Raw genomic sequence first — 11,259 nt, 5'->3', positions numbered from 1 at the left:
AGTCCTGTGATCCGTGCTTTTTTGGGGACAGGGACAATGGTGGAGGTCTTAAAGCAGGACGGCATGCGGCATAGCTCCAGAGAGGTGTTAAAAATGTCAGTGAAGACAGGAGCCAGTTGATGCGCACAGTGTCTGAGAGTGGAGGGGGAGACACCATCCGGCCCGGGAGCGTTCCGCGTATTCAGCTCCAAGAACTGCCGGCGTACATCCTCCTCTTGGATGGAGAGGGCCTTTACAGTACTATGATGTTCTTGGAGTCCTGTGATGTCCTTGGAGTCCTTTGAGTCCTTAACACTCCTTTAATGAAGTGCTGGCGTTGGTGGGGAGGGTGATGGTGGGGAGAGCAGAGCTTTGATGAGCTGAAGGCCGTTCATGACGACAGTAATGTGTGTTGAGACCCTGAGCGAGAGTCCGGTCATTCAGGGCCTGGGGGTTTTGGGCTTATAGTTCGTAAGGGCCCTTAGCGCTCTCCAAACGGCCGCAGAATCATTGGAGTGGAACTGTTCCTGTAGACGGTTAGAGTACACAGATTTAGCTTTCTCCACTTCCCTGTTGAAGTGGTACTTTGCTTCTCTGTAGGTATTTCGGTCCCCGCTTATCCACGCAGCCTCCTTCTTCTTGCGCAGCTGTCGGAGCTTGGGTGTGAACCAGGGCTTGTCGTTGTTATAACAAGCCCTGGTGCGCGTTGGAATGATGCGCGCCTCATTGAACTGTATATATGAGGTCACAGTGTCCGTATACCCGTCCAGATTGTCCGTGGCCGCTCCAATTTCCTCCCAGTCTGTCGTCTCCCAACATGCACGCAGCTCTTCCACAGCCTCGGCGGTGAAACACTGAATGGTCCACATAACAAGTTTAGCCAGTTTCAGTCTCTGTCTGTATGAAGGGATTAAGTGCACCATCACGTTATCTGATAGTCCAAGAACAGCGCGCAGGACTGCATGAAAAGCCTTGCTTATTGTAGTGTAGCAGTGAGCCAAAGTGTTCTCCTCTCTGGTCGGGCATTTAATAAACTGCCTATACTTGGGTAATTCCTGGCTCAAATTTCCCTTGTTAAAGTCACCAAGCACGATAACAAGAGAGTCCGGAAAAGACCGTTCCACATGTAAGATCTGTCCTGCAAGCGTGCGCTGAGCGTCACGCACGTCCGTGCCGGGTGGGATGTAAACAGCCACCAGTAAGAATGAAATGATCTCACGCGGTGAGTAAAAGGGCTTACAGTGAATGAAAATATATTCCAGAGAAGGAAAGCACTGTTTGGATATCACTGTCACGTCTGTACATCAGCTGTTGTTGATAAAGAAGCAGACTCCGCCGCTTCTTTTTTTGCCGGAGTGCCCCGCGTCTCGGTCCGCGCGGAGAAGATGAAAGCCCTCCAGTTGAACCGCGCTGTCCGGGACACTTGCGCTCAGCCATGTCTCCGTGAAGCACATAATACAAGATGAGGAAAAGTCCTTGTTTCTTCTCATCAGCAATGCTAGCTTGTCCATCTTGTTGGCAAGTGAGCGGACATTGGAGAGAAAGATGCCTGGTAGAGGCGTGCGTGATCCCCGTCCGCGAAGACGGACAAGGGCGCCCGCTCGCTTCCCTCTTTGGAGCGGTCTCCCTCTTTTGATCACAGAATGGACCAAATCCGCAGCTGACGCTAAGATGACCGGTAACAAGTCCATAGGGATGATGGATCTGATGTTCATTAGCTCTTCGCGGGTGTAAGAGCACGCGGACACACAATTTATGCACAAAAACAAACAAAACAGAGCGCACGAGAGCACCGAGGCAGCCTTCATCGGCGCCGTGATGATTCACATGTGAATAATGCTGTATAATAGACTGTATTTATATTATTCACATGTGAATAATGCTGTATAATAGACTATATTATTCACATGTGAATAATGCTGTATAATAGACTGTATTTATATTATTCACATGTGAATAATGCTGTATAATAGACTGTATTTATATTATTCACATGTGAATAATGCTGTATAATAGACTGAATTTATATTATTCACATGTGAATAATGCCGTATAATAGACTGTATTTATGTTATTCACATGTGAATAATGCTGTATAATAGATTGTATTTATATTATTCATATGTGAATAATGCTGTATAATAGACTGTATTTATATTATTCACATGTGAATAATGCTGTATAATAGACTATATTATTCACATGTGAATAATGCTGTATAATAGACTGAATTTATATTATTCACATGTGAATAATGCTGTATAATAGACTGTATTTATGTTATTCACATGTGAATAATTCTGTATAATAGACTGTATTTATGTTATTCACATGTGAATAATGCTGTATAATAGATTGTATTTATATTATTCATATGTGAATAATGCTGTATAATAGACTGTATTTATATTATTCACATGTGAATAATGCTGTATAATAGACTGTATTTATGTTATTCACATGTGAATAATGCTGTATAATAGACTGTATAGTAGAGTGCGCCTGGAAGAGTGGCAGCACATCACAGTAGCTCCTCTGAATTCCTTTCATTTTACTTTATTTTTGGTATTATTCTTAACTTTTCTTGCCTTTTTTTAATCTCTTACCTTCCATAAACCACTAATTATGGTTCTTGGGCGCTTTTGTGTGTTTTCGTTACTTTTCTTTTTCTTTTCGGGCCGTTTTGTTTTTGGCTTTGATCAGCGGAGCAGTAGACCTTTTGTTTACACACGCGAGGAGCTGTTTGCGCTTTCCTTACCAGCGCTATGGGGAACGCGGCCGGACCTTCCCGTGGAACTACGGAAAAAGCGCAGGGGACGCCGTGCCGGCATAAAGATGAAGGAGCGCAGAAGGAAATTTAAGCCTGCAATCCCCTCGGTCCTCATGGGGATTGTGCGGTCTTTGGCGAACAAAATGGACGAAAATGCCCGAACTCAAAAGGAGTACGCCGTGTGCAGCATCATGTGCTTTACGGAGACTTGGCTACACGCGGGCTTCCCGGACCACAGCGCGTCCCTACCCGGCTTCACAACCTCACGGGCGGATAGAAGCACACTCCTGAGCGGTAAGAAAAAAGGCGGAGGGATTGCCATCTTGGTGAACGAGAGGTGGTTTAATCCTGCTCATATTACTGTAAAGGAGTGTGTTTGTACGCCGGACATTAAACTTCTGGCTGTTGGAATTCGGCCATATTATTTGCCAAGGGAATTTACTTCTGTAATCTTCATTGGAGTGTATGTTCCTCCTTCTGCTGACGAAACTGCTGCTTGTGACACCATTCCCGCCGCTGTTGCTAAGCAACAGACCAAACATCCCGATGCCCTCATTCTCATTTCGGGGGACTTTAATCATGTTTCTCTGGACTCTATTTTACCCACTTTCCATCAATATGTACACTGTGCAACACGGGAAAATAAAACTCTGGACCTACTGTATGCTAATTCAAAAGATGCATACAACGCCACTGCCCTGCCCCCCCTGGGACGGTCTGATCATAATCTGGTGCTTTTAACACCTCATTACGTTCCTGCTGTGAGGAGGCAGCCCATCTCAACTAAATCAGTGCAAATGAGGAGCATTGAGGCGGGCATAGCCTTACAAGACTGCTTTGAGACTACAGACTGGGAAGTACTCTGTAAACCTCACGGGATAGATATTGGCAACATCACAGACTGCATCACTGACTACATCAATTTATGTGAGGACTCCATCGTCCCTACAAAAACTGTCCACTGTTACCCAAATAACAAGCCCTGGATCACCAGCCAGCTAAAGGTGCTGCTAAATAAAAAGAAGCGAGCCTTCAGATCCGGTGATCGGGACGAGTTGAAGAGGATTCAGTGGCAGCTCAAAGTTCAGCTTCAACAAGGGAAAGATGCCTATAGAAGGAAGCTTGAAGCTAAACTCCAACAGAACAACACTCGTGAGGTTTGGAAGGGTATGAAGGCCATCACAGGCTTCAACAATAAAGCCAAACTGCTGGATGGGGGTGTAGATAGAGCCAACGAGCTGAATTTGTTTTTCAATAGATTTAGCAACGCACCCCTTACTAGCCCTCCCCCCACTACTCCTGTTCTCACACCTCCCCTGAACTTCAACACACTAACTCCTTCTCTTTTACCTGCCACAGCCGTTTCTTTCCCCCCTCCCCCCTCCCCCACTTCCACCCCCACTGAGAAAGCCAGCCCGGTGTGTCTGACACCTGGACTTGTAAGACGGCAGCTGGAGAGAGTCAATCCAGCTAAGTCAGCAGGCCCTGAGCGAGTCAACCCCTGGGTCCTGCAGACTTGCGCTGCTCAGCTAACTGGGATCCTGCACTCCATCTTCAACCTGAGTCTGAAGCTAGAACGGATACCAGTGCTATGGAAAACATCCTGCATAGTGCCAGTGCCCAAGAAGCCCATCCCAACGGGCTCAAATGACTTCAGACCTGTTGCCCTGACGTCCCAGGTTATGAAGGTCCTCGAGAGACTTGTGCTGGATCAGCTGAGACCACTGGTGGCCAGCAAAAAGGACTCAAACCGGATTGATAAAGTGATCCGGAAAGCCGGCCAAACTATTGGCACGCAGTTGGAGGCGTTTGTGTCAGTGAGGGACAGGAGGACACTGGACAAACTGCTCGCCATCATGGACAATCCTGCCCACCCACTCCACCTGACAATTAAGGGACAGCGGAGCTCATACTCCAACAGGCTCCTTCAACTTCCTTCCCGCACTGTGCGATTCAAGAACTCCTTCATTCCGTACTCCATCCAGCTGTATAATCACTCGCCATACAGTAATAGATGACATCTGCCTATTACCTGACACCTGACATGTTGGCTACTTCTCTTTGTTTATAATGTTTATAATGTCTATTTTCTATTTCCTGCTGGTCCTACTCTCTATTTTATGCTGCTGCTGTCATATATATACTGTATATACTGTATTATTGTACATGGTCATTGGTTTATATTGTATATATGTTATAGACATAATGTAATATATCTGTATATAAATTATTCTGTACACATATTATGTATATATTCGTATATATGTTAGATTTTTTTTTATAGCTATATTAGTCTATTTATACCTGCATTGTCCTTTCCATCCTTACACTTTCCATCATTGTAACTGAGCTACTGTGTTGAACAATTTCCCTTGTGGATCATTAAAGTTTGTCTAAGTCTAAGTCTAAGTATTTATGATATTCACATGTGACTAATGCTGTATAATAGATTGTATTTATATTATTCACATGTGAATAATGCTGTATAATAGACTGTATTTATATTATTCACATGTGAATAATGCTGTATAATAGACTGTATTTATATTATTCACATGTGAATAATGCTGTATAATAGACTGTATTTGTATTATTCACATGTGAATAATGCTGTATAATAGACAGTATTTATATTATTCACATGTGAATAATGCTGTATAATAGACTGTATTTATGTTATTCACATGTGAATAATGCTGTATAATAGACTGTATTTATGTTATTCACACGTGAATAATGCTGTATAATAGACTGTATTTATGTTATTCACATGTGAATAATTCTGTATAATAGACTGTATTTATGTTATTCACATGTGAATAATGCTGTATAATAAATTGTATTTATATTATTCACATGTGAATAATGCTGTATAATAGACTGTATCTATATTATTCACATGTGAATAATGCTGTATAATAGACTGTATTTATATTATTCACATGTGAATAATGCTGTATAATAGACTGTATCTATATTATTCACATGTGAATAATGCTGTATAATAGACTGCATTTATATTATTCACATGTGAATGATGCTGTATAATAGACTGTATTTATGTTATTCATATGTGAATGATGCTGTATAACAGAATGTATTTATGTTATTCAATGTGAATAATGCTGTATGATAGATTGTATTTATATTATTGTCATGTGAATAATGCTGATTAATAGACTGAATGTATATTATTCACATGTGAATAATGCTGTATAATAGACTGTATTTATATTATTCACATGTAAAAATACCTAAATGTTTATTGTCTATTGTGAGCGAACTGTGGTGCTGAATTTCCCCCAAGGATCAATAAAGTACTTTCTATTCTATTCTATTCTATTCTATTCTATTCTATTCTATAAGATTTAAAAGATATGGTCGTTTAAAATTGATAAAATGGATATTATATTTCCCTGCAGTTTTAAGATAATGCAAATAATGTTTCGATGTTTCGAAGGGGTGCGTGCCTGGCGGGGGCAAGCTTTTAAAGATGATTTTTTTTGTAGTATTTCTTTAGGTCGAATAATAGACTGTATAATAGTCGGTATAATAGACTGTATTTGTATTATTCACATGTGAATAATGCTGTATAATAGACTGTATTTATATTACTCACAGGTGAATAATGCTGTATAATAGACTGTATTTATATTATTCACATGTGAATAATGCTGTATAATAGACTGCATTTATATTATTCACATGTGAATAATGCTGTATAATAGACTGTATTTATGTTATTCACATGTGAATAATGCTGTATAATACTGTATTTATATCATTTACAGGTGAATAATGTTGTATAATAGACTGTATTTATATTATTCACATGTGAATAATGCTGTATAATAGACTGTATTTATATTATTCACATGTGAATAATGCTGTACAATAGACTGAATTTATATTATTCACTTGTGAATAATGCTGTATAATAGACTGTATTTATATTATTCACATGTGAATAATGCTGTATAATAGACTGTATTTATATTATTCACATGTGAATAATGCTGTATAATAGACTGTATTTATGTTATTCACATGTGAATAATGCTGTATAATTCTGTATTTATATCATTTACAGGTGAATAATGCTGTATAATAGACTGTATTTATATTATTCACATGTGTATAATGCTGTACAATAGACTGAATTTCTATTATTGACATGTGAATAATGCTGTATAATAGACTGTATTTATATTATTCACATGTGAATAATGCTGTATAATAGACTGAATTTATATTATTCACATGTGAATAATGCTGTATAATAGACTGTATTTATATTATTCACATGTGAATAATGCTGTATAATAGACTGTATTTATATTATTCACATGTAAAAATACCCAAATGTTTATTGTCTATTGTGAGCGAACTGTGGTACTGAATTTCCCCCAGGGATCAATAAAGTACTTTATATTCTATTCTATTTTATTGTATTATATTCTATAAGTTTTAAAAGATATGGTCGTTTAAAATTGATAAAATGGATATCATATTTCCCTGCAGTTTTAAGGTATTGCAAATAATGTTTCGATGTTTCAAAGGGGCGCGCGCCTGGCGGGGGCGAGCTTTTAAAAATGATTTTTTTTAGTATTTGTTTAGGTCGAATAATAGACTGTATAATAGTTGGTATAATAGACTGTATTTATATTATTCACATGTGAATAATGCTGTATAATAGACTGTATTTATATTATTCACAGGTGATTAATGCTGTATAATAGACTGTATTTATATTATTCACATGTGAATAATGCTGTATAATAGACTGTATTTATATTATTCACATGTGAATAATGCTGTATAATAGACTGTATTTATATTATTCACATGTGAATAATGCTGTATAATAGACTGTATTTATATTTTTCTCCTGTAAAAATACCTAAATGTTTATTGTCTATTGTGAGCGAACTGTGATGCTGAATTTCCCCCAGGGATTATTAAAGTACTTTATATTATATTCTATAAGTTTTAAAAGATACGGTCGTTTAAAATTGATAAAATTGATATTATATTTCCCTGCAGTTTTAAGGTAACGTAAATAATGCTTCGATGGGGCGCGCGCCTGGCGGGGGCGAGCTTTTCACAATGGACCAATGAGAGCCGAGGTGCTGCCCCCCACCCTTCCTCTCCGCCACCGGCAATCCCAGCATGCACCGCGGCCGCCCAGCAGCAGCAAAAAATAGTCCGCTAAACGAAAGGCCGCGACGAGCAAGCAGTTAGCATCAAGAGCTAATTTCCGCGAGTGAAACTGCGCCCTAACCGCTGAACATGGCCGACAACGAGAAACTGGATAACCAGCGACTGAAGAATTTCAAGAACAAGGGTCGGGATTTGGAGGTAAGTTACAAACCGCTCGTATTCCCCCCCCCCTTCCGTCAACCGTTCACGGCCAACTTCGCCTCCGCGGCTTTCCTGTGACGTCGTTTCGTCGGGAACTTCGCCCCGAGGCTGCGGACGCGGCCTTCCCTTCTAGCTATTTCCACCAACCGCCACCATGACTCCTGTTTGTTTCTTTCCACAAATATACCGCTTTTATTCAGCCTTATTGGACTGTTTACTCGCCCAAATTAAGGCTCGCCCGGGAGGAGCTGGCTTGCTGCAAAGCAGGCCCACGGCTCAATCCCTCCTTTTTCTAGCTCGGTACGGACCGAGGCTAACCGGCTTAATATCCACACAAAAATCAAATACAAGTGAAATGAATGTGAATATCGAAGTATATTTCATGGATTGGGAAGTTAGTACTAGCAACGTTACATGGAGAGTGCAGTTGAGGTAGCTCCATTTTAAGCTCGTTGGCAATGCTTTCAATCCCCCTCCCCCGTCTTTAGCATCAAAAACAATAGCGGGGATCATTTACTTAATAAGTGCCTCTTATCCACTGTTTAAACTAATGCTTTATAAACGACTTAAAGTCGTAGTTGTAGTAGGCGGTTGATCAATGGCGCTCGTATGCAATAGCATTTAATGGCAGTAGCAATTGCCATGTTTTACGACAGGGGTGCCAGACGTACGGCCCGAGGGCCGGATCCGGCCCGCCGACAGGTTTTATCCGGCCCGCGGGATGAGTTTGCTAAGTATAAAAATTAACCTGAAATTGTTGAATGAAAGAAACCGCTGTTCTAAATGTAGGGATGATGTTTGATAAGAAATTATCGAGTTCGAGTCTATTATCGAATCCTCTTATCGAACCGATTCCTTATCGATTCTCTTATCGAGTCCAGATAGGTTGTTGTATATGGAAAAAAACACACAATATTTGGTTTAACAAAAGCTCACTTTTATTATATAAGAAAACAATTTAATCTAAAAAATAAATAAATATTGACTGTTGCCCCCCTAAAAAAAAAAAAAAAAAATATTGACTGTTGTTACCCAAAGTATATTAAGTGGGATTTTTCAGAAAAACAAATATATAAGGTAACACAAAAACAACCTGTCTCTGTGATCACTATAGGTGTATAAATAATACTAGTGTTAAATAAAATCAGTCCCTTGGGCACAAAACTGGAAATAATACAGCTCTCCAAAAAGTGCACTTCTGCTGCTATTTGACATAACTGTTTGTTATGATGCTTTGACATTTTTGCACTTTATTTCTTTATTGAAAGAAAATTCTATGAATAGAAAAGTTGTTTGCAAATGTGGTTACAATGCTAAAAAATGAAAAGTTAAAGCTAAAAAAAGAAATACACTTTATTGAGTTAACATTATTTCTTTATAGGGGGAAAGATGTTATGAGCTAGGGAATATAACAACTACACTACCCATCATGCAATGGGAGTGACGAGCATGCGCGGTAGCCCCTGAAAGTGTTGTTGCATATCGTCACCCGTGAAAGTAAACGTCAAGAACTCAGCCAACACGCCTCGTCTGCATTATTTATAATTAGACAGACAACACATATACAGTGTGATTTTGTTTTGTTTACAAGGAAAGAAAAACAAAAGTTGAAAAAGGGAGATCATGTCATATGTATGTGCTGCGGTTGCTATAAGAACGTTGCGACAGCTGCCGTAAAGGAGGTGCGTTGCTATGTTTCCGGTTGGTCGTAAAAGTGTTCGTCATGTGTTTGTAGTCTGCTCAAATCTCCCAGTAAAGTTATTCATTGGATTTTACCTTTTTGTTTTGAACGTTATTACACCTTGGAGCACTTTTTCCCGTCCATTTTTTTCCTGCTTTCGCTATCTGCGCTTAATGACCGAGCTACGTGACGTCATTTCTTGGGATGTCACACGGAGCATTTCTGGTCGGGACGGGATTCGTTCCGAGGGGTTCGAATATAGAACCAACTCTTTTTCTTTACTATAGTGGTCTCGATAACGGGTACCGGTTTTTAAAAAGGGATATTTGGGGACGGCGTGGCGAAGTTGGTAGAGGGGCCGTGCCAGCAATCGGAGGGTTGCTGGTTACTGGAGTTCAATCCCCACCTTCTACCATCCTAGTCACGCCTGTTGTGTCCTTGGGCAAGACACTTCACCCTTGCTCCTGATGGCTGCTGGTTAGCGCCTTGCATGGCAGCTCCCGCCATCAGTGTGTGAATGTGTGTGTGAATGGGTGAATGTGGAAATACTGTCAAAGCGCTTTGTACCTTGAAGGTAGAAAAGCGCTATACAAATATAACCCATTCGAGTCTGAGGACTCGGTTCTTTTCTTATCGAACAACCGGGAAAACCGGTTTTGAGTATCATCCCTATCTAAATGTATCTTTGTATCTTTGTAGATGATGCTACATATGTACAAAATAAACCACATGGTCTTAGGGACAAGCGGCAGAAAATGGATGGATGGATGTTAGTACATCAGTCGAGGAAAATGATCAAACTACATGAATAACACACTATAATTGGATTTAGATATTTTTTTATCTTGATAGAGTGAATATTAACACCAATTAGTTGACTGATGAATATTGTCACAGAAAATATAAATAATGACAAGTTTAGTATATACACTATTAACCGCAACATGTAAGTGTTAAAAAAACTAAAAAAACATTTTGATTTGTGCAATTTCAGAATGTGCTTGTTCTATTTGTAAACAAAGTAGTTTTTTATCCGGCCCGTGGGATGAGTTTGCTAAGTTTAAAAATTAACCTGAAATTGTTGAATGGAAGAAACCACTGTTCTAAATGTGTCCACTGGATGTCGCAATAGAAATTATATGTAACTTTGTAGATGATGCTACATATGTACAAAATAAACCACATGATGTTAGGGACAAGCGGTAGAAAATGGATGGATGGATGTTACTACATCAGTCGAGGAAAATGATCAAACTACATAAATAACATACTATAATTGGATTTAGATATTCTTTTATCTTGATAGAGTGAAAATTAACACCAATTAGTTGACTGATGAATATTGTCACAGAAAATATAAATAATGACAAGTTTAGTATATACACTATTAACCGCAACATGTAAGTGTAAAAAACAAAAACATTTTGATTTGTGCAATTTCAGAATGTGCTTGTTCTATTTGTAAACA

General features: G+C 39.4%; 1 protein-coding gene across 1 annotated transcript in view; it reads left to right on the top strand.

The window, feature by feature from the left end:
• The first annotated feature begins 7,902 nt into the window (after window positions 1-7,902).
• kpna4 (karyopherin alpha 4 (importin alpha 3)) overlaps window positions 7,903-11,259 on the top strand; it is a 46,200-nt gene continuing 42,843 nt past the window's right edge. The window contains exon 1 of the mRNA XM_062059874.1: window positions 7,903-8,107. Within this exon, the coding sequence (XP_061915858.1) occupies window positions 8,039-8,107 (69 nt within the window). The 5' untranslated portion in view covers window positions 7,903-8,038. The remainder of the gene's footprint in view (window positions 8,108-11,259) is intronic.

This window comes from Entelurus aequoreus, linkage group LG10 (assembly GCF_033978785.1).
Source record: "Entelurus aequoreus isolate RoL-2023_Sb linkage group LG10, RoL_Eaeq_v1.1, whole genome shotgun sequence".
Lineage (NCBI taxonomy): Eukaryota > Metazoa > Chordata > Actinopteri > Syngnathiformes > Syngnathidae > Entelurus > Entelurus aequoreus.
This window is presented reverse-complemented; position numbering and strand designations above follow the sequence as displayed.